We start from the raw sequence: 24,145 nt of genomic DNA on the forward strand, positions 1-24,145 counted from the left end.
CGACTAAATTATTTGAATCGAATTTCCGTTCGTGTTACATCCGACATCTAGGCATTCAACATTGCTGGGCACAAATTATTGCTGTTTTTCTGTCTTCATTTGTTTTTTTTTAATCAACACATATTTTGTTATAAAAATCATATTTTTTCTTCAAAGCAAAATATCAAGAGCAATATCAAAAGCTTCATGTGTATGATGCAAATAATTCATTACACTTTCCGAGTACTACACTGCACACAAGGCTATACTCCACAAGCGCTATATATCGTAGCTGCGAGATAGCGATTTTGCGACTGTTTTTTTTGTGGTTCATTTGAAAGTTGGTATGTAAAAGTGTGTGAGTTTTAATAAAAATCATTGTATATTTTTTAGTAGCAGCTTGCTATTGGATAAAATTGATCAATTGGCGCAAATGCGCCATAACCAGCTTGTTCTTTTTCTTGAGACTACTTTGAATCTGAACACAGAACTGGAGGAATAACTAAAAAGTAATAAAAATATTGGCTACCTTCCCTTTCTTGTTGAAACACTTTTTAAAAACTGATTATCTGCATTTTCTTGAATATTGCTGAGGTGCGTTTATGAAATATCCAGTCTATGACGTACTTCCAGTTTGCGTGTACATCTGTCAGCATATTTGGGAGAACATGATCATTTAAATTAATTAGAGTCGTGTGTGTTGCTGGAAGTTGAGGTGTGTTTTAATTCAAATCACTCCGTTATTGCAGTAATAACTGCTGGATCGGCACCGATAGTAGGGCTTTTTGTGAGACTGAAAATGTGATAAGCTATGAAAAGTATTTTGAAAAATTCATGTGACTCTGATGGAAGGAAACGAAGTTTAAGGTAAGTTGAATCTGATTTTATTTTTGTTTCGAGTCACTGGTGCAGAAAAATCAGATAGAAGAGGTTTTCAGCCTCAACTAACCAACTCAGTAGGCGGAACTATGGTCAAGCGTACCCATTTTCGGGAACGCATTTTCGTTCCCATGTTTGGGAACGATAAACCCAAATATGGGAACGCCATGTAGGCATTATTTAAAACAAGAAAAAGAACCGTTAAATGACGTCCAAAAAATATAAAACGATCGTGAACCGCCTGATATTTGTCTCAATATTGTTGGGAAAGAGTTTGATATTGTAAGGCCCATCGTAGTTTCAAATCGTTCCCCTATTTCTAAAGCAGTCCATCATCCGGGCCGCGAGCCCAAATTTGGGAACGCTCTCGTACACTGGCGCTGCAAGCGTTCCTTATTATGGGAACGGCGTACCCAAAATTGGGAACGATTTCACCGACGCCTTTCAGGGGCTCTTTTCATTAACAAGCATCACGTCCAACGCCGCAAATTATTGTTAACGCAACAATCATCAGATGACCTTTCCGGCAAGACCGTCGCATGTTTCGCCCGGTCTTCTGCGCTTTTATTCCCGTCGATCTCGCAGCGGGCACGCCCCCCTCTGCAGGATTACGTAATTCACAACGCTCAGCGATGTTCAACAAAGTCTTCCATACCTATATCCACCGTCCGCGCCGAGGGTGGAGACATGTCAAGCACCTGTCTGTTTATCACCGATAGTTGACGAGCACAAGGAAGTATCCAAAAATGGGAACGCTGAATATGTTACACCCTCAAAACACCTAGTCCCAATGAAAATCTAGTTTTTTCCTTTCTTGATGAGTGTAAGTGGCAAAAGGCCTGGTAGGATGGGCACGAGGAATGATCGAAATCAGCATAAAAATTATAAATAAGCCACACAGAGCGACCAATATAAGAGAAATTCCCCCAAAACGATCACGCTTAGAAACAAGGAAGACAAAAACCACGCTCATGACGCTCCTTATAAAACAACTCTAAACAGCTAGCATCCAAATAAAATATGTCTTTCCGGGATGATAAAATACAGCTGAATAATTTTAAACCACTGAAACTGAGTTTACAACAGTAGTTCGGTAAAATCACTGACGTTACATGCGGTCGTGCGCCCCGACACCAAATGTCAACAATATTACCCCGGGACTGTCCGCGTGTTCCCTTGCATATGTCAGCATCTGGTGTCGCTGGTATGAAACTTCATAACCAGGCGAAAATTATTATACTTGACCTCAAAATGTAAAAACGCTTCATTTTCCTTAAAATTGCAAGTTAAATGTAGTATAACTCATGTTTTCACCATTCCGTCATTTCAAAAAATCATTAAAAATATCATTCGACGGTCAATTTCCTTGTTCCACGGTCAGATTAAAGATAATTTTATAGAGACTTAGTTGATACTTAAATTAGCGTGCACTTTTTTGAGACGTGATGCACTAATGAGTTTTAGTGGGCGAACGGCCGAAAAATTGCCTTCCGTTCTCATAAATGGGAACGCCCGTTCCCATATTTGGGAACTCCGTTCCCAAAAATGGGAACGTTCCTATACTTGGGTACTCATGACCATAGTTCCACCTACTGAACTGTAAATTGTTATCTTACTGTTACCACACGATCTCAGTCTAGTCGTGCAGCATATTGCCAACAGCACTGTTTGGCCCGAAATGTCTGGCTGCTTTTTTTCATCAGCATGCTTCCAGTTTTTTTTTTATATTTTTATGAAGTTGCTTGGGCTTTCACTGGTTGACCACACAGACCATGCGAATTCGACCCAGACTGGAAAAAAACATGTTCTGCCGAATATGTCCGGTGTAGTGGCGGGATTGCGCCGAAATTTTCAGCGCACGTCCGGTGTAACTTCGCCTGCGCCGAATTCAGCGCATGGTGGCGGACGAATTTTTCGGTCGATCTAGCAGCAGATTCGCCGCGCGGGCGGCTCTGGAGAGGTTTCAGGACGAGACGTCCCCACCCCGGTCGCCGCGTGCTCGAACTGGTGAGCCGCTCGAACTCAGTGGAGAAGCGGGCGCCCAGGTGAGGCCTCAACCCTCGGCATGGAGATAGGTAAAGAAGACCTTGTTGAACATCGCCAAGCGTCGTTAATACCGCGGTGGGTTCCTGCCCACTGCGGTATCGAGGGAAATCAATGAAATGAAATGAAATGAGAGTGCGGACGACCTGGCAGAACAGGCGGCCGCCCTGCCCTCAAACGCCCACTCGCTGACCGGGCGGTTCACTGTACGGCCTCGCATCGCCCTGTGCGGCGCAGAGCGTGACAACTGCTCAGAATCACTATTCAAGCCAGTAACCACTCGTCGAGAGCACGCCGCCGCTCCCTATCCCCGGAGAGGACCGAGAGGATGCCGTTTCGGTGCACGAGATGAGGGCGGGCCACTGGGACCGCTCGCTCCAATACAGCACCGAATCGGCTGTCTCCACTCCGCGGCGTGCCAGCAGTGCCCAGACAAGCGGTGCCCCGCGGCGCTCTGCGCCGTGTGCCGAGAAGAGGGTGATGTGCCTGAGCACATGCTGTTCTGCTGCCCGGCCCTCGCTGACTCCCGCCAGCCTCGAGCACACTGCTCCGCCGATATTAACATCGGCACAAATTTTTGGCTCCGGAAATCACGGCTCCAGCTTTGTTTCACGGCATGAAGCTATAGTGCGCTAAGACTGCTGAGGTATTGGGACCCGGACCCGGAACAGTCTGGTTCATATAGCCTTGATCGGTAGATGTGCACATGTGCTTTATATAAAAAGGGCTTAATTTTCGCACAAATGGGCACCTTACTTTTGGCGCAAATCACACAGAAATTTCAGCGCAAAATTGCTTTCGCCGTTTTGGTGGTGTCATCTTGCATATTACCAATACCTAGGTACTTGATTGCTTTAACAGAGCTGATTAAGCGGTTGGGAGGCAGCTACTACAGCTGTGGTGGTAGACTGTTATAGATGGTAAAAAGCAGCGGCCCTAATGCAGAGCCTTGGAAAACACCCATGACATTAGAAAGAGGCCGAGACAGCACTCTACGTCCGGGCCCATAGTCCGGACCCATCCCTCAAGGACACGCTCTGAGTGTGGTCATGAAGAAAGGCGGCGAACCAGGAAATTTCGATGCCGTGCAACATCAGTTTTTGCGTCAGAAGACCATAGGTGGCGGAACGGAGGGGGGCACCGTGCCCCCCTTTGATTTTGACATTTTAACATTAGTCCTATGGGCGTTGCATGGAAAGAATAGGACCAAAAGTCGGAGGTGCCCCCCCCCCCCTTAATTGAAGGTGTTCCGCCGCCACTGCAGGAGATCGTGGTATCGTGGTCGATCACGTTGAAACATTTACTTAGATCGAGAAGGCATAGCATTGCCAAATCCCCCTATCGGTGGCGGCCAGGATGTGTTCATTGACGGACAACAACGCGGTTTCCGTGGAGTGCGGAGGGTAAAAGCCGTGCTCAGAGGATGCCAGGAGGTTTATATGAGAGAAGTAGACCTAGAGCTGCTGATGGACAATGCGTTCAACTACTTTCGTGATTACAGGAACTAGAGATATGGGCCGGAAGTTTTTCTTTGAGAGCAGTCTTAGGTGACGAGTCCTCTTTGCTTGACTCTTCTCGCCTCTTTTCGTTTATTGCGGCCTCCGGCCTTCAGGTGATTTTTAACGCCCGACACTGAGGAAGTCAAATAAGAAATGGGCGCGATATAGCCTCGCAGCTGGTGCGCCCTGTCACTCCAAATCATCATCATCGGGCCGGAAGTTTGCGGGGTCTGAAGGATTGCCGGACTTGAACAGAGGATGAACTATGGAATGTTTCCCATGAGTCGGGAATGTTTAGTTAGGTATTGATAATATGCAAGATGACACCACCGACAGCGGGGAATCCGACTTTCAGCATGTGAACGCATACATTGTCGGAGCTGCAAGGAGCTACGCATGCTGAAAATAATCCGCTCGAGCTCCACCAGTATGATCTCACGGAGTTAAAAAAAAAAAATGCAAGCGCCGACACGGATGAGACGCACGTCCAAATCGGTGGGTGGGTTTTTGGCTCGGATATCGTCAGCGACACGAGGACCGGCAGATACAATTACAAAGAATGAATTTAAATCATTGGCAGATAGATCGGGCTGGACATCAGGACCCCGACCGTCCTTATGGCTGTCCTGCATTGATGCATTGATTTGTCAATGCATCGTTACCTTCCGCTGCAAATACGAACATTACGTAGCCTCTACTAAAGATTAAGATACAAATAATATTGAAATATAGAAAATAATGTTTTTATAAAGTTTTTTTTTTCTAATCATTTTGAGCATAAACAATCATAAATCAATTGCAAAGACCTAATTTCAGGAAAGTGAACCAGCCATATGTACGCGCCCTGCTTGGCGGATGGGGGCGTATTCTGCCCCCCCCCCCCCCCCCCGTCAAACTTCCGAACCGATGGTCGTAGAAAGAAGAGGAAAGCGGCAATCGAGAGCTCTCAACAAGACGAACCTATGGTGCAAAAAAATCGCTTAAGTAGGTCAGAGGTAAAGCCAAGGTCAGATCAAGGGTGCAAAATGCAAGTTTCTACATTATCGGCTTTGTAGCGCAGTTGGCGAGAAATGGATTGAGATTCATTTGATTATCCCTAACCCTCGTCGGCACAGGGGGTTGATGCATCCCCCCTAAGGTTTTTGGCAAATAAATCGCGTAAAAAGCGGCCGATCGCGACAAAACTTTCAGTACCCTCGCGATGATCAATTTTACACCTCCCCTGAAAATTTCATCCTGACCCAAATGACCTTTGACCTGTGACCTTTTTTGAAACCATGTTTGGCCGGAATCGCGATTCGGCGTATGTCGGCTCGCATTAGCCGCGCGTTTGCAGTCTTTTCATGGTTTCAAGCGTTCAAACATGTGATTTGATGCTGCCTTCATGCCGTAGGGTGGATGTCAAGGTCACCTGAAGGTCAGGTCAGGCCATTGACCTTTGATGACTTCGGTTCACATTTTCGAGTTATGCGTGTTCTAGGCTAGTTTAATTCAGAGCTGAATTCGAATTTAGCAACCATTTGAACATTTATGAAGTAGTTTTGGTGCTTTCGTAACATGTTACGTAGCTGTCAGAGGCGGTTGACGCGTACCTACTACGTATACCCGGCAGGACCCTTACTGGTTGACCTGACCTGACCTGACCTGACCCGACCTGGCCTAAAAGCGTGAAGACATCATCTGTGATTAAAACTAACATGATATGCGTGATCACTTGATCAGCACCCCGAAAAAAAAATCATTGCGGCCACACTTTACGACGTTCAAACAGGTCCCGATTTTCCCGACTTTTGGGTCATTAACCTGACCTGGAAGGTCAACTGATGACCTAGGACCTTAAAGTTATGTATCATCAGATTCCTCTCGTCACGGGAAACACGCTCGTTTTTTTCGCGAAGCTTTAGCTCGATCTGGGGCCAAACGCGAGGGTGGTCGTACCCCCCCCCCCCCTGTGCCGTCGAAGGACGCAAAATGGCCTGTGCCGGCGAGAGTTAATGTGTTCGGCTCGTAGGCTACCAAGACAAGATTCGATGCATACAATGTCATGCAAAGTTCAACGTCAAGGTCAGGTCACCAAAAGCGAAATATAGAATAGGACATGTGCGACACGTGTTTTATGGGTCATTTTGTTCATAGCATTCAATGAGCACACTCAATTATTGATATGGACCACATTTGGATTAATTGCAGATCGAAGTCATCAAACGAGGTGAGAGGTCAAATTTTGAAATTGATTGTTAAGGCCCAAAAGATGCTTATCCGATGCAGTTTTCATGGCGAATCGAATGGTGCTATTTTCGTTCCCGTTCGAGATCTACAACTTCCACAGATTTGATTTTATGAAAATGTTGTGTGTCGTGACGTCATCCAAAATTGATAGCCCCTACATTTTCAAATCGATTCTTCTAAAAATTGGATTGTAAGTGCACTTGTAGGTGCTCTTTCTGTAATATTTGCTCCGTTTTAAAGCAAAATTTTTGAATTTATAATTATTTTCCAAAAACAATTTGTTTTTTTTTAGAAAAATTTGGGGTCAAATATAATCTTTTTTAACCCGAGATAGCCGTTTGAATGACAAAGTAGAAATGCGTCTTAGGTACATGTTTTTTTTTTTACGTCCTGATGCCTTAAAGGCTGAGGATGTTGGCGGCGTTTGAAGTTTTACATTTTAAGCGAAAATGGCGTAATGTGACGTCACTCATGTCAAATTGATGTATGATAGGGTACTGAAAGTGTGAACAATATCACGGCAATTAAAGTATTAGCATTATTATTTATTACCAAAGGCCCTGCATTGTCGCACGTTTTACAGTGATTTGGTTGGTCGTATTTTCATGGTCACTGTTTTCAGGGAATAGTCGTGACCTCTCCAATCGAACCAGGAGACACCATTTGCCTTGCTCGGGGTCGTTCTCCCCAGGTAGCGACCGTTCAGATTCGAACGATGACAGTTTTTGTACCACCAGGCGCCTTCGTGGCTGTGCGCGCAGTTGTTGGCTTCGTGGATATCGTTGTCCACGTCATTCGTGGTGAACTGCATCCCCCTGTGGAAGCTAAGGCTGTCTCCGGCGTCACCCGTGTAGTTGCCGATGGTCAGAGCGTAGCCCTGGATCTCCGAGGCGACGCGGAAGTTGCTGTAGACGGCGTGTCTCGTGCTGCCGTCAAAGTCCCAGAGGTCGACTCGCAGCTCGTAGCGGCGGTCTCTCGGCGAGGTCATCCTCCACAGGCTCTCGAGGCCCCACCAGAACTCTCCATCGAACTCGCCGAAGCCCTGCTTGTAGTCCTGCCAGCCGCGGTAGAAGTCCTCCCGCGGGGGGATGTCGTCGCGCCGCTGGACGACGGTCCAGCCGCCGCCGTCCGACTCCAGGTCGCAGTAGGCCGGGGTGGGCGGCACGGACCGGTCCAGGCCCGGCTGCAGCAGGTAGGCGCCGCTAGTGGTGCCCGCCGGCAGGTCACTGCAGTCCCGGGGGAATGTCTGGCTGACACCCGGCGCGACACTTCCCTGTCGAGACGCGTCGTCCACACGTTCGGAGAGGTTTCCGAGCTGTGCCCCCAGTCGGCCGAGCTGCTCCTCCTGTCCGTCCAGACGCCGGGTGATGCTGTTCACGTGACTCTTCAGCCGGGTCTGGAGACCATCCAGGCGGGCGCTGACCTCCTTGGAGACGGAGATGGACACCTTGCGCTCCACCCGCTCCAGAAACGTCCACAGCTGGTCCAGCGTGCCGACCAGGGTGGCGTCCTCACCCGGGGCGGGGTCAGAACACCGCGCGCCCGGCGGCGCGGCGAGCAGGAGTGTCAGCAACACGCCGATTACCAACTGTAAGAGCGATTGCTGCTTCATGGTCGGTGGCAGTTACAGCGCTGACTGGGGCGGTGATAGGTGACTATCGTACTAGTACGGCGGATCGCAAACTGACTCTGGAGGCTGACTGACGGACCTTTATAGGTGCTATATGTATATGTAGTCGTTCTTCGTATATTTATATGATTCGAAAACACGGGCGATGTCGTAAGCTCAGCTGGCAACCGGGCACCTTGTTAGATACGCTGGACTTTGTAAGCGTCAGCAATGTATCTCCATGGATCACTCAATCCATGGATGATAGACTGGTTCGTTACCTAACGATTGGTTTACACTGGCAGCTTCGAAACTTCGGGAGGATTAGGACATCTGTTTCTGAACAGTGGTCATCGTCTAAGGTATGCAGCCCCCTCGCCCGCGACTGTCTTACAGTGCGCGGCTGGGCTGGTTTGTGTAGTTTTGCGCTGCGACGACATGTATTATGTGTTCTGTGCAGCTGCAGCTGCACATGACATATCCCAGGGACGGGTCTGATAACTTGTGTGACGCTGGTCGCTGAAAGTGGCACAGCCGTCCGCCATGAGGCCCATTGCCAACTGATCAGCCTGTTAAAGGGGACGAGTTTCCGCAAAGGTGCTGGAAGTGGTCGATATTTTGATACATTTTTCTTCTGTTTCGTTTTTCGTTTATTTTTTCATGTTGCGACAATGCCGGACAGTGCATTGTGGGAAACGTCAATGCTGTACATATTTCATTCATACCTTCCATATGGCTATTAAACTGTTTCATAGGCTCAAACTTGCCTTTGAGGCCCGTGTCCCGTCCTTAGATTTTCTCGTCTGCCCTTACGTTGCTTGGTCTCGGCCATATCCTTACATCACTCGCCGCTAAAACAATGCACGTTCGTGGAATAATGCCGCTCCCTTGCCCTCTTTGCTACCTGCCCTGACCTCACTCTGCTGGATAATGTAATAGGTATTCGGTTGCAATGCTGACCTGTGTTTACTTTGTTACCCCTGACCCATCCAACTCTGTTGTTTTTAGTTCAGCGGCGGAGCTGGCTCGCCGTCTGGACGAAAATCTGCGAAAGGCCGGCACCGTCCCCGAAATCTTCAGCCCCAGCAACAATGTCCTCAGGTCAGTACTCAGTGCCTACGGGAAAACAGCTTCCAACTACAGTAAACGGTCTCATTCTCTGCGATTGTGTGCTGTTTTGTCGTGCTGTGCTGTGAATGGATGGTTATGGTGTAGATGTTTTGCAGAGCGGTTAAATTATTGCTTAACTTTTTTCCAACTGCAGCGACGTTAAGTGGCTGCGACTGCTCCCACCAACCGCGGACTATCCCATGAGGAGGTTTACGTGTTTATCGAGCGCCGTATAGACTTGAACCCGGCCTACCGCCACCGGAAGTCCAACGCTCTGCCAACTGAACTGCAGGACGCGACGCTTTATCCATTGAACATTCTCACCCCAGTCATAGGATTATTTCCATTTAAGATCGCTAGCCCTTTGCCTGGATTTGACTATTTCTAATCAATTTATGACTGCTAATCACGTTTTTGTTGCAACGTAAATTTATAGCTATTGTTTAATTGTGCTCTGTTTTAGGGATTTTCTTTGTTTCTTTGTTTCTTTGTTTATGCCCGTGGCCCTTTCGGGAGCAACAACTGTCGATATTCTGCTGTATCTGCGTAGCAACTGTAACTGTTGTGAGACCTATCCGTTCACCTTGTGTGACATCTCAGTTGTGTGCGCCGTGCGGTCTCGCCTGTGTGATCTGTCCGTGACTTTTGTGTCTTTTATATATGTTTCGACTTTATGATGCATAATATCTGAGTGATCTCTCGGGTACCACTTTATGACACTGTATGCCACATACCACTGTACCACTGGTGCCACTGTATGTGACCGCTGTGTGTTCCTGTCGCTCGGTTCGCCAGGCGGCGGCTGCGCGAGCTCTGACTATACCTATGTGACCGCTGTGTGACCGTTGTGTGACCGTTTTGTGACCGCTGTGTGTTCCTGTCGCTCGGTTCGCCAGGCTGCGGCTGCGCGAGCTGTGCGAACACCTGCTGATCACCGACCCGGAGGAGAGCGGCCGACGAGCTGAGGAGCTGCTCTGGAGAAAGGTCCACTATGAGCCCTACAGCTTGGCCAAACAGACCGGACAGGTGGGGAGCTATAGAGGGGGACTGGGGACGCGGTTGCCGGTTGTGAGTTGAGTCTGTGTTTAGTAGTTTGTCAGGATGTTGATACCGTTTGATACCTTTGCTTATTGGTACTTGGACTAGCTTTTCCTTTATATGGTGGACTTTGTTGAGCTGTTGATTTTGGTGTCGCTTTTGGCCACAATTGTGGCGGAACTGCTATACCTATTTTCCTCACGCTTTTTCTTACTTCATACGCTTTCCGTGAGCCTCCCATTTCTTCCTTTAAACGGGCTGTGTCCGACTTTGATAGACACGCTAAACGTTAGCATCCAAAGTCTCCTGTTACCCGGAATCGCCCGATCAGATGGTAGGCCTGGCTGCGCAACAAGCCTGCGCAACACGCTCTGTCTGCGTCGGTCCCTCCCGGCTCTGTCAGTTTGTCCATTTAAACATTCGAACTATTTCAAAAATTCAATTCAAACTTACTACGATGGTCCGCCTCTGGTGTGCAGTCAGCCTGCCCGCTGTCGCTCCCCGTCTGATCCACCTCTCTGTGCTGCTCCTACCCTGCAGACTGTGTTGCTGGGCGCCTGGCGTATCTCCCCTCTGATCCACCTCTCTGTGCTGCTCCTACCCTGCAGACGGTGCCGTTGGGCGCGCTGGCGTGTCTCCGTGTCTGATGCATCTCTCTGTGTCGTTCCTACCGCAGCCAGTGCCGCTGGTTTTCCCTTTGATCCATTTCCATGTGCTGCTCCTACCGGCAGACGGTGCCGCTGGGCGCGCTGGACACGGCGCTGCTGGCCAGCCACCTGCTGGCCGGTCTGGGCAGCTACCAGCAGCTGGTGACCAGCCTGCAGACCCAGCTGGGAGTGTGTGCCGACCAGCGGACCGACCTGCCGCTCTGCCAGCCGGCTGGTTTGACCCAGGGTGAGGGGACGGGCGGGTAAAGCTTGGCCGGCCGGACCGACCCAGGATGAGGGGAAGGACCGGTAAGGCTGGGCCTGCTGGACTGACCCAGGGTTAGGAAACTTGTGGGCTGGGTCGGGCTGAACTGACTCAGGATGAGGGGGCGGGGTAGGGGCTCTGGGCCCGCCGCGGAGGTAGGGAAGGCCTGGCCCAGGGTTAGGTTACTGGGGAGGCCAGGGATGACGAAATTGGGGCGTTGGGGCGAGCCTGCACCGGCTGCTGAAGCAGGGCAGGGCTGACTCAAACAATCAAACAACTAAACTGGTGAGGAAGAGGGCTGGCCCAGGTTTATTGTTATGCTACTGCTGAGTGAATCTGATGCAGTTGGTATTAACGGAAAGGGAATGACTGGCGCATGAATTTTCGGACCGTGGATAATTGGATGGTCGCCGTCGCTGCACTGGCTGGCTGTGACCTGTGGTTATGCTTATTACGTGTTCTTGCCCTTCGAACTCTCGTGCCCCTGCCCTTCGACCTCCCGTGTGCCTGCCCTTCAACGCCTTGTGTCACCCTCTACCTCCATATCCTACCCCTCTCGATAACCCGTGCCCCACTCACCCTCCCCCAGAGACGGTGACGGTCCGCCCGTCAGACGCGGCCGGCACGGTCACAGACTGGGGCCAGGCGGCCCTGCAGCGGATACTGACCAACCTCGGTGACCTGGCCCGCTACCTGTCGGAGCTGAGGCCGGCGCACTACCCGCCGACGCTGGCGGCGCGCTACTACAATCAGGTGAGCCTTCGCTCGGTTGGAAAAAGGAGTTACGCTGCTTGGGTGGGGGTCTGTGTGGGCTATTGATGGCCAGGGGCGTATGGGGGACTCTGTTGGGATAGGGTGGTTTCCTGATGGCAGCTGCTGAAGCACACTGGCACAGAGTGGCGAACCTGGCTGAGTCAAATTATGTTGGAATCTTTGTTGAAACGGTGCAATGTTGTATAGGTAATGGTTATCGATATAGTTATGGGCGATGAATTAGGTGGCTCATTTCGTCTCTTGAAAATGGGTGTAGACTGTAGATATCCTTTGATTGTGTCTTCGTTGAATTCGATCCTTGAATTCTATCCTTGCAATGGGTATTGCAGAGTGGTGATCTGGTATCATTACTGGGCCTCCGCCTTGCCTTCCTGCTGCTATCGTTGACCACTTCCTGCCTCCCGAAGCCCCCAGTTACCGCCACTAACTCTCTCCGCTGCCGCCAGGCGGTGCTGCTGTCGCCATCAGTCGGCCGTCCCCATAACCAACTGGGTACGCTGGCTGGCTCTGCCACTCACGGGCTCCAGGCCGCCTACCACTACTTGCGCTGTATGACCTGTGACGAGCCGTTCGACGGAGGTCAGGTCAACCTGCGTAAACTGCTCGAGAAGAACCACAATCGCAGGGTGGGTAACAATTAACAAACAGAGGCCTCTTGCACCAAACTGCCTAGCTAGGTAAAATCGAAAACCGGTTTCAGAATAAGCTAATCTAACGGTGGTAAATTTGTTTGCAATAGCCCAATACATAATCCTACATGTGCTTGCTAAATTTTGCACGCAAATTGTTACATTTGAGACTTGGACTGGGTATACGATGCAAAATAATCCAAGCATTGGTGCAAGAGGATTTTGGTGCAAGAGGCCTCAGTACTGCGAGAGGGGCATGTGGGAGGGGGAGGGGCGGGGCACTGAAGAGTAGTTGGCTGGGTGTTTGAAAACTGGCTTTGGCTTTGTAGATAATATTGTTGAGCAGCGCTCTGTATTATTTTGTTGGGTCGCGGGGTGGTCTTCACGACCAAGTGTTGAACGTTATGCTCGTGTCTCTGAGATGGGGCAGGAGAAACAAGATGTGCCCTTTTTCTATTCGCATACACACAGTGGGTGTTTGACATTGGTCAGCCGCTTTTGTACAGGACCAAATTGAGTTGGAGATGCCCGCGCTAACTCTTACGCTGCCATCAGGTGGAGTTGGAGACGCCCGCTTTAACTCTTACGCCTCCATCAGGTGGAGTTGGAGATGGAGCACGGTAACAGCGAAGTTCCGGCGCGGCGCCGCCTCATCATCAGCTTTCTGGATGTCATCTACGGAGCCACGCTGATGGAGGGCGCCAAACAGCACCGATTCGTACGGGTAGGTCCGGGCGCAGGCTGGCGGCGCGACGGGGAGCGTTAATTTGTCTATGTAGGTCCCGGCTAAGGGATGGTGCGGCGTGGAACGCATCTAGGTAGGGTAGGCTCGAGGTGACTGCGGGGTCAGTGCTGTTATGCTGGGGTGTTGCCGTCATCTGCTGCTGTCGCACTATGAGAATGGCGATGAGCTGTGGATTGGAAAATGGTAGCTAGACAGGCGGCTGGGCGCAGGCTGTGGTTTCTAGCCGTTTTTGTAGCGTTATCCAGCTGTGGGATTTGCTTCAATGATAACTAGGTCATAAATGATTCTTGTCAATCTCTCACTTGTCGTATAAGCATATGGCCCCATTTAAATCACATTGCCGATGTAGGCCGACTAGTGGTGTCAATTTCAGAAAACGTATGTCCAAAGTCCGTCCAATGTCCAATGCTTATGTCGATTGTCCGTCCAAAAATGTCCAAGCCAGCCATTTGTCCAAAGATGTCCGACACTTACGCAATAGTTTACACTCAACACTGTTATTTAATTTACTTTTCATGTACCGTTACAATACAAGCTCAAATTAAGTGTTAATCATATCGAAAGCTGAGCTTTCTAATAGCCAATCAATGTTAAACACGACTACTTTTTAAAAATGTTGAGGTGTAGCAAGCGATATTCCAAAGTTGTCCAAAGCCTGCTGCCATTGTCCAACCGAATTCCGAATTGGACATTGGACAAAATCGGAATTCCGAAGATTCAAGTTCCGATTGACACCACTAAGGCCGACCCAATGTCTAGTTCCCCTAGTTCTCATTTTTATACCCCGCCCTGACCAGTGACCGTGTACCCTCCGTCCGGCAGCTCTGTCAGGAGACACTCCAGTGGCTCAGTTTCTGCCTCCATCCTCCCTCGGACGGCGGCCTGGTGTCCATCAACGGCCAGCCGCTGGACGGCACCGCTCTGGACTCGCGCACCGTCCTTCTTATGGTCGTAGTGGTCATCCTGGCCCTGCAGACCCTCAAAGGTGGTTCGGGTCGCTGGACTGTGTGCCGGGCGGTGCGGGGAGAGGGGTGCAGCGCCGTCGGGGGTTTGAGCGCCGGATGGGTTTAGCCCAGCACTGAAGGACTGGCTTCTCCTGGCTTTTGGTCGGTGGGTGATGATGTGTGTTACCGACTACTCAGCTGTCTTCTTTGGAAGGTGCTATATTTTGCTTTCGCTTTCTCGAAAACTTGCGACATGACCTACTCATTACTCTGCAGTGATGAGTACTCATTAACATCAATGTCGCTCAACATCTCAGCATTAACCAAACAGTAGCTGCTGCATTTGCGTATCGTCTTTGTCTTATGATGTTGATATTCCCTCGCATGACACAACGTAAGCGTCCTGTATTAACTATCTCAGGTGCATAGTAATTGTTGCTACTTTCTCCCTGCCTCCCACAGAGGACGCTGCCGCCGCCTCTGGGCTGCGCGCCTTCCTGCTGGCCGCCTTCAGCTGTCTGGTGCGCACCGTCTCCTCCCGACTGACGGCGCGCTTCCCGGCGCTGGCCGCCGCCGCCGAGCCACCCGCCCCCGCCCCCGCCCCCGCCCAGACACCGGGCGGTGGCAGGGAGCGGCGGGGGAAGCGTAGTCGCAGGCGGCGGGCGCCGGATGATGATAGTGAGGGTGAGTTTCATGGGCCAGAGGGCTGCATTGTGTGGAAGTTTAAATAGCAGTTTCATAGGAAGACGATTGAGAAGTTATGAGTTGTCCTAGACTTATGCGACGTTTTGCTGTGATGTAGCTTGTGCTTAGTGCCTCGACATTTTCTGATAAATGATGCTTGAGCTGTTTTTTTTTTTTTTTGCTTTGTTTCGTTTTACTTAGGTTGGTAAATAACAAAACAATATTGTGTGTGCCGCAGTGTTTTATTCCTGCGTGTACTTGGCCATGACACCTCTCAGGCTAAGTATAAGCACTAGCTACTTTGGTCTTGGTTCCCAATGTATTATCAAAGCGTTGGTGAACCGGGCCCGTCACCCCCATCTAACCCGGCCTCCCCTTACCCACCCCTTCCGGCAGACGAGGAGGAGCCGCCGCTGCTCTCCCAGATGACTCAGCTATCGCAGCTCTCCCTGCCGGGTCTCAGTGACGACTCCGACTCCGACTCGGACTCGCTGTGCTCGGCCGGCTCGGACTCTGAGGGGGACGAGCGGCCGGGGTCCGCCGGCGGTCGGCCCGGCACCGCCGAACTCACTGCCGTGCTCAAAGACGAAGGTAGGCGGCGCCACGGGCGGACGGTGGACGCTTACTGCAGCTGGGGGTGGTCGGTATAGTGAACAGTTACACATCTAAAGTCACTGCCCCTGTGCAGTGTGCATTCTCTTGGATAATAGTAATTGTAACTAATTATGCGGCTGACGTGACCTCGCATGTCTGTGCTCCCCAGGTCTGCTGGTGCTCCTGCGTATGTGCTGCTCCCATCAGCTGACCTTTCTATGACCTGCATCTTGTGCCTATGTCTATGATCAATATCGTGGCGTTCCCCAGGCCAGTTGGTTCCGCTGCGTACATGCTGCTCACCGCTGACCTCACGTTTCTCCTCTGTTCAGTTCCCCAGGCTTGCTGGTCCCTTTGCGTATCTGCTGCTCCCGGCCTTTGATTTCCATTCCTACATTTTCAGGTTTGCTGGTCCCCCTGCGTATCTGCTGCGATTGGCTGCGTGCCAACGAGGATGTCCTTCGCTCGTGTACCGAGAGTAGTGCTGAGCTGTGGCGTCACCTGGTGCAGCTGGTGAACGCCGTCACCACAGAGGTCACCACCGACACCAAAGGTGAGCAACGGCACGGCGAGGTGCGGGTCTCTGCAGATGGTGACAGAGCTATCAGGGGATTTGGATGGCGCATAGCAACCGATGCTCCAGTAAGCATGGCAGGTGTGGTGTTGTGTACTAAGCGTTTCATCCCTATCGCTCACTTTTGTGTGTGTGTGTGTGTGTGTTTTTTTTTTTTTTTTTGTAAAACACTTGATGTGTCACAAAGCATCAGCAGTATAATATATTAATGGCCTTTTTTCATTCTTGTCATATTCGGATGCAATGGAAATGCCGTTTTGTGTATGCCGTGTTCCATTTCATGTCAGATTTCTGAGAATCGCCGCGGTTGGTCGAGACTCGAGAGCAACCATCACAAATTCCAAACTGTTATCTTCAATGATGTTATCTTCAATTCACCCAACTGTTTTCATCGTGTGTTTTGTTAGCCCTCTTCCCATCTCTACAAACGATCAGTCTCTCATGATTGCCCCCCCCCCTCTCCCCGCAGTGGAGGGCGCCCGTGGCGAGTTTCTCCGGCAGCTGGCGGCGGCGCCGGCCTCCCTGGCGCAGTCGACCCCTCTATGGGAGGACCGTCTGCTGCGGGGCGTCCACCTGCTGGGCACGAGGCACCAGCACATGGACTGGAACGACCCGCTGCGGCAGACACTATCGCCGCCTGAGGAGGTACTGTGGGGTCGCAAATAAACTAGCAGTTAATGTGCCTGTGAGATTCAATTAATTTATGAGGTTTGTGATATCTGAGGCGAGTTCCTTCTGCCGTTTTAAGAATTTAAAGCGGAAACTATTTAAGGGTTAACTTCAAGTCGAGGTTTATCACAACTTTAAATTTTATTTATCTGAACTTAGCAGAAAGCTTTGTTCACAACCACGTCAATATTTTTTTTCAGTCGTCTTGCTCCTCACCAAAAAAGCTCACCGTGATTGTTTGGTTAGTGGGCAGGTAAACAGATATTCACTCGTCATATCTCGTACCCTCATTCTGACGTGCCGTCGCTCCTGCAGGCGCTGCTGCGTGTCCAGCTGCTGGTGGACTTTTGTTCGTGGCTGACGCTGGTGCCCCAGCTGGGAGTGACCCAGGTGGCTGGCAAGTTCGTCCACACGTCCTCCTCCTCGGCCACAGGGGCGGCGGAGGTCACCAACGGAGCTCTGAAGGACGACCAGGAGGTGAGCGGAGCACACCAATGGAACCGTGAGGGTGGGGAGCACACCAACGGAATACTGAGGGCCGGGAGCACATCAACGGAACACTGAGGGCCGGGAGCACACCAATGGAACACTGAGGGCGGGGAGCACATCAATGGAACACTGAGGGAGGACCAGGAGATGAGGGGAGCACACCAACGGAACACAGGGTCGGGCTCGGGAGCACATCAACGGAACACTGAGGGCGGGGAGCATGAAACCGATGGAGGACTGAGTGAGGACCAGGAGGTAAGGGGTACAGGACGGGTCGGCCTATGCCGTTTGTTTGGAAGGGGGCTGTTCTTAGGGACGCGTCATAGGGATTTGTCAGTCACGCGGGCTTCTCTTAACCCGCGCCCCGCTGGGCTATTCAGCCATACGCGCCCTGCTGGGGGGGGGGGCAGATTCTGCCCCCCCCCCTGTCTAACTTCCGAACCGATGGTCGTAGAAAGACGGGGAAAACGGCAATCGAAAGCTCTCAACAAGGCTGATCTTAAGAGCCCAAATTTTTTTGCTTAAGTAGGTCAGAGGTCAGGTCAAGGGTACAAAATGCAAGTTTCTACAGTATCGGCCTTGCACCGTAGTTGCCGAAGAATGGACTGAGACTGATTGCCCAAAACGTGTTCTTAGACTACCAAGACAATATTCGTTGCACACAATGTCATTCAAAGGTCAAGGTCAAGGTTAGGTCAGGTCAGGTCAGGTCACCAAAAACAAAATATAGGAAAGGGCATGTGCGACACATGTTTTATGGGTCATTTTACTCATGGAATTCAATAGGCACACTCAATAAGTGATATGGACCACCTCTGGATGAATTTCAGGTCGAGGTCAGGTCAAGGTCAGGTCAAGTGAGGTCAAATTTTGAAGTTGGTTGTTTAGGCCTAAAAAGGTGTCTATCCGATGCAGTTTTTCACGGCGAATCGAACGGTGCTATTTTTGTTTCCGTACGAGGTCTAGAACTTCCAAAAAAAATCATTTTTCAAAAAATTTGTGTGTCGTGACGTCATAAAATTTTGAATAACTCCCACATTTTTGAACCGATTCTTCTCAAAATTGGTATGTAGGTGCACATAGACCACTTCTTTGACATATATTCCGGTTTTTTCGATAAACTCAAAATTTTGGATTTTATAAATATTTTCCCAAAAAAGTCAGTTTTTTGGAAAAATTTTGGCCAAAATCCAAAATTTTCAAAAAACCGAGATAGCCATTTGATAGACAAAGTAGAATCACGTATAACCTTTTTTGTTACGTCTTGATTCCTTTAAAAATGAAGAAGTTAGCGGCGTTTGAAATTTTGCCGTTTTTGAGGCGAAAATGGCGAACATGACGTCACTAAAACGTCAATTTCTCAAAAATTTTCCGACGGATTTCGCTCAAATTTTCAGGGAACGTGTCAAATTGATGTATGATAAGGTACTGAAAGTTTGACGTCGCTGGCGTAACGCGTTTAGAAGTTATTGGCGAAAAACGGGAGGGGGGGGGCAGATTCTGCCCCCCCCCCCAGCGGGGCGCGGGTTAAATATGTTGTATTTTGTCGTGGTGATTCATGTTGTGTAAAAATGTTTCTGTCTTTTTTATATTGTCCCTTTGGTATTAACGAGATACCTTTCAATCTGAAAAGAAGTGTGACCAAAGTGTTCGACTTTTTTCGTGAAATATGATGAATTTTGTTTCGTTACTCACTCGCTGCTTCCAGCAAAATTCGTCTTCCGCTAATATCACCACCCGCGTTGAGTCTCGAACCCTCACCTCCCGCACAGAGTGGCGAGCGGCGGCGCCAGCTGATGTCCAACATGGCCGAGCAGTGGCTGCGCTCCGAGGTGCGCTCGCTGCGCTCACGGACCGCACGGCGCGGCGGCCAGGCCAGCTTCTCGCCCTACGTGGTGGTGGACACGGGAGCGCTGGTCCATCACCTGGAGCCACTCAAACAGATGGTCAAAGATCGACAGTTTGTGGTCGTCGTGCCCAACGCAGGTGGGTTGTGTTTGTTTTGGTTTGTTTTGTTTTGTTTTGTTTTGTTTTGTTTGATTTGTTGGGTTAGGCTCTTTCAGTCTATTGAGACCATTTCAGAGCCGGGAGGATGATAGGAATTAGGGGAGACATTGGTCTGGATGAGCACCCTAGTGAGTCACGGGGGCTGAGCCCGTCCAGTGGGCAGGCCGACCACCCCAAGCACTCACTGCACCCGGCTATGGGCTTGCTCCTATGGAAGGGGGGGGGGCTACCCGCACGAGATAAAGTTGCCCGTTCAGATCGTAACAGCAGGCTGCGGCGTGGAGAAGGATTTGACTATCCTGAGGATGGAAAACACGGAATGGTGATTGGTTATGGGGGAAGGGTCTTAATGGGATGTCGGAATGTGTGATTAGTTATCCTGGCGATGCACAGGATAACTTCACCTTCTCATTACGACCCCTTTTGATCAGTGGCGGATCCAAGGATTTGACTATCCTGAGGATGGAAAACACGGAATGGTGATTGGTTATGGGGGAAGGGTCTTAATGGGATGTCGGAATGTGTGATTAGTTATCCTGGCGATGCACAGGATAACTTCACCTTCTCATTACGACCCCTTTTGATCAGTGGCGGATCCAAGGGAGGGCAACTAGGGCAATTACCCCTCCCAAACGGCATAACTCTAACATTACGCCTATGTACGGTGCATGGAAAGAACCACGAAATTGTTATGGTTTGCCCCTCCCAAAACTCGGAGCTGTATCCGCCAGTGCTTTTGATGCCTGATGGAAAGCAATCTAGTAAAGCGAAACTGACTATATCTGGCAACAATTGTTGACTTTGTGCAATGAACTAACCCATAGTGAGCTGATGTTTGATGTGATGTGTGTACATTGGTTGAGTGGTTTGTCGCCAGGACAGGTTACCCGGAACTGCCAATCATTATGGTATTTGAAGATGATAGCAGCTCTCCGTTGTTTGTCTGTGACCTCTTTGGGCCTCTGCGCCATGAGGCAGTATACTCTCCTCACTGTTTGTTCTATTTATATCAGCACCTATGACAGGTGCATTTCAACCCCTCGAAAAGCCCAAATTCACCATAGTTGACGAGCACTGACCCAGCAGGCACCAACGCATCCTGCTGAGTGCTGACCTGACTTTACTCCCCTCTATTCTGCAGTGATCCACGAGCTGGACGAACGGAAGGCCGGTTGCTCCAGCTCTCGCGAGGCCAGCCGCTGGCTGGAGGCCCAGTTCCGCCGCGGTAACCGCTTCCTGAGGCCGCAGAGAGCCAACGAGAAGGCCTCCATCGAGATGGTCAAGTACCCGCGCCGCAAACAGAGGGAGCAGTGGTGAGGAAATGTCGGGGTTTTCGAATTGGGGAGTATTGATTTACAGGAACTTGATCGTCTGTGTGACAAGCGGTGCAATCAGCAATGGACGTAGATGACTACCGTAATCCAGGCACCCTAAATCCCGAAATCATCATCATCGAGAAACTGGGTGGGAGCGATTTAGCGTGTCATTTGAGCGAACGTCATAAGAGCGAATCATTTTCAGTGGCTGCCATTACCATTGTCAATATGAACGACTTTCGAGTAAAGCGAATATCGATGTGAGCGAAAGCTATGTTTCAGCGACATCTATTTCGGCGGCTGTGTACTTCCCAAATATGACGAACTGGGACGGGATGACGGATGTCACGTTTGAAGTTAAGACATTGAGCTCCAAATTTAATGCTAGCTAGATTCAGTTGTCGTAGAATCTCTTGAAAAAGGGAGGTTATCTGCTTGGCCTCTTAGTGTTTTTTTCCGTAATTCGCGGGACCCTCTCGCTCAATGCTCGGTTATCAACTACGGTGAGCTTATTGTACAGAAAAGTGCAAAACGTGTGGTGAGTTGCACGAGGGTGTGGCCAGGGCACGTGTTCGCACCACGTGCGGTTATCTACGTCTGCAGCGTCGGGGCGTTATCGCTGTCTGTGTGCCTGTCTGTCCCTTGACCCCCACCCCACCCCCACCGACGCCCCCTAACTCGACCACGTGGCAGCGCCGTTGGCCGCCCGTCGCACTTGATAGGCATGGGAAATCACCCATTGCATGGCGCATCTCGGGTCTGAATATTATGTCACTGAACTTAATATTCATGTTGCAGTGCCGTTAAGTTAGTGAGTGAGCTGCGAGTTTCGTTGAATTGGAGGAAGATTTCGTCTTTAATCACTTCGACCGGCCTGTTTTCAGATATTTACGCTGTAAATTAGCTTAGGTGGGGATATCGAAACGGAACGACTACGCCACGCTACAATGACCACATTTGACTCCCTACCCCCCCCCCCCCCCGACACTCCATTTTCTCTGACACCGTCTTCTGTGTTCTGTGCGCGTGGGCAGGCACTTTTTCCAGATTCTCGAGTGCTGTAACCACCTGAGTCGGTCGGTGCCGGCGCCGGACCCGGGCGCTCCTCCGTCCGTCACACTGCTCGTGGCAGGGGAGGAGGCGGCAACGGGCCGGGACTTCAGTCCGCGGGGCCTCGCCTCGGCCGCAGGTGGGCCAGGGCACGCGCTGGGGCGGGTTTCGTGCTCTATGGGAGCTGGATATTGTCTGCGAGACATGACCAGTCTCCAAGGCTTAGAGACTGCAAACCTTAATACTGGACAGATTTAGACACTAAGCTTGGTTCGTCAGTTGTCTGTTGACATACCCGCTTTACCAGTATAACGTTGTGGGCGCAAAATTACCACCGCAGTCGACGCGCCCTAAAGCCCTAATAAAATTAAACAAGCAAACAAATCGTCTCCTAAACCTAGCGTTATTGCTAAGCAATTTCCGTGATTCGGTTTCGTTGCAGAGCACTCTTTATGTAGTGGATGATTTCACGCTTGTTGGATTACGGTTTGTGTGTATATATAATCCGGCGTCAGTGTATCGGCGTCTTATTTACAATGCCGTGGCCTCATGTATGTGGAGTGTTTGCCATGCCGATAGGATGTTTGCTATGCCGGCGCCAGTAGGACCGTGCCCCTCGCCAGGCGTCTGAGCTCCCCCCCCCCCCCCCCCCCCCCCGTCTTGTCCCGGTCCGCTGACAGGTATCCATTTCGAGCTGATCACCGCTTTCCACTCCAAGTGGGCGCTATCGAGCAAGGGTCGCAGCTGAGGGACGGTGGCGACCGACTGAAACACGTCCAACTCTGAGAGACTACGGCCATCGCCTGAAGACGGCCTGACTGCCCGTCAGTGGCGTCTGCACAGCCAGACAGACAACCCGACAGTTGCCGGACAGCCTGGACAGCCGTCAGCCGCGTCCAGCACAGCCCACAGCGACTCTGAGTCGCCCGAGTCGCGCTGAGTCGGTCCGAGTCACCCAGACGGAGTCAGCGCGGTGCGGGGCCCGCCGCGTTCCAGTCAGGAGTTGGGTGGCGCTCGCCCGATGCCAGCAGAGGTCAGCGATACCGGAGAGCGACGAACCCGCCCCAGTGCTCTGGGCCTCTCCGCTCTTTGTCTCTTCATCAATCTAACTCGACTCTGACTTGTCTCCCTCGGCAGCGTTCTTTCTTTCCGGTTTTCATTGCTTCTTCCGTCCTCCTTCTTCCCTGACTGCGTCCCCGCCTTCGTTTCTTTCGCTCTCAATCCTGCCCTATCCTGTCATGTCCTTCCTTCGCCATCCTCTCTTTTATGTTTTTAAATCTGCTGCCCACAGTCACAGGCCACAGCTGAATATTCCGCCATCCTTCCGACCACTTCCGCCGCACGTTTTACGCGACCGAGCTGCATTTTGGGCCATTCTGTTTTGATTATTCGTTCACCAGCCAAGCGTCTGCCGTGTCCCTCTTCGCTTCTGTCTCATTTCGCGAAATATCTGACGTCTTGCAATGGATAAACTTTTTCTCTGCTTGCTACGATCAACCGCTGTTTTATTGGAGCTACGTAGCTACTCTTCATTACTACGCTTTACGGCTTTAGACACCCTAACTTGCGTAAAGTTGCGACCTAAATCTTTGTAACTTCGCAGGCGAGCTGAGAAACATCCGGTAACAGCAGATAACTTACATATTTACATCCTTGTAGCGCTATTCTTGGATTAAAAACGTGCGAGTTTCTTCCGTTTGTAACGAGTTTTGCTCTGGTTAATGAAATCCGTTTCTTTGTGGTCGGCGTCTTTCTGCTGTCTTATTTTCGAGTCGCCCATAAATTAAGTTCCGTGTTTGAGGTGGAGTTCACATTAAGCAACGATTCTGTGTTCAGGTGTCTTTGATTTCGTTTCAAATTAGTCATGGGTTTGTGATTGGAAGTCCGTTCAAATTATACGGGTAATCTTGTTTGTATTGGTTCGAAATAAAAGAGAAATTGGCCAGTGTTGTGCTTTTGACTGCTCTGATTTAGTCAGCAAGTGCCAGTGATCATCATATTGCTTTATATCGAAGATATCGTATTTATCATCGTTATGAGAAAAAAAGGTTTCATTGATCGAGGCGCCCTTATGTAGCTACACCATTTTCGAACCAAGGCCATATATTTTCGAACCAAGTTAAGACAAATGAAGCCCAATTTAAAACTGTTGATTTCTGAATTAAAACAATCGAAAAGTGGGTTAAAACACGTGACATTCAGCTTAAAACAACTGGCACGCGAAATCACGTGTTGGTCGTTTTAAGCTGAATGTCACGTGTTTTAACACACTTTTCGATTGTTTTAATTAAAAATCAACAGTTTTAAATTGGGCTTCATTTGTCTTAACTTGGTTCGAAAATGGTGTAGACCTATGCATTATTGATCTCCCG

The 24,145-nt window shown here is 50.2% G+C and overlaps 2 protein-coding genes across 3 annotated transcripts; one reads left to right on the top strand and one right to left on the bottom strand.

The window, feature by feature from the left end:
• The first annotated feature begins 465 nt into the window (after positions 1–465).
• LOC122374709 (protein SMG5-like) lies at positions 466–23,719 on the top strand. 2 transcript variants are annotated; one of them, XM_043353629.1, is made up of 18 exons: positions 466–488; positions 729–846; positions 9,247–9,339; positions 10,245–10,374; positions 11,118–11,280; positions 11,888–12,051; positions 12,519–12,698; positions 13,300–13,425; positions 14,269–14,431; positions 14,853–15,074; positions 15,471–15,665; positions 16,072–16,221; positions 16,712–16,887; positions 17,227–17,388; positions 19,173–19,386; positions 20,549–20,720; positions 21,758–21,912; positions 22,454–23,719. In XM_043353629.1, the coding sequence occupies exons 2-18, from the start codon at positions 791–793 to the stop codon at positions 22,519–22,521; spliced, it is 2,589 nt and encodes an 862-aa protein (XP_043209564.1). In that variant the 5' UTR covers positions 466–488; positions 729–790; the 3' UTR covers positions 22,522–23,719. The 2 variants fall into 2 exon arrangements, with proteins under 2 accessions (XP_043209564.1, XP_043209563.1); XM_043353628.1 differs by lacking the exon at positions 466–488 and having other exon boundaries at positions 501–846.
• LOC122374710 (techylectin-5A-like) lies at positions 7,154–8,328 on the bottom strand. Its single transcript, XM_043353630.1, has one exon. The coding sequence runs from the start codon at positions 8,239–8,241 to the stop codon at positions 7,207–7,209; it is 1,035 nt and encodes a 344-aa protein (XP_043209565.1). The 5' UTR covers positions 8,242–8,328; the 3' UTR covers positions 7,154–7,206.
• Positions 23,720–24,145: the final 426 nt, after the last annotated feature.

Source organism: Amphibalanus amphitrite, unplaced genomic scaffold (genome assembly GCF_019059575.1).
Source record: "Amphibalanus amphitrite isolate SeventyFive unplaced genomic scaffold, NRLGWU_Aamphi_draft 001698F_arrow, whole genome shotgun sequence".
In the NCBI taxonomy this organism is placed as follows: domain Eukaryota; kingdom Metazoa; phylum Arthropoda; class Thecostraca; order Balanomorpha; family Balanidae; genus Amphibalanus; species Amphibalanus amphitrite.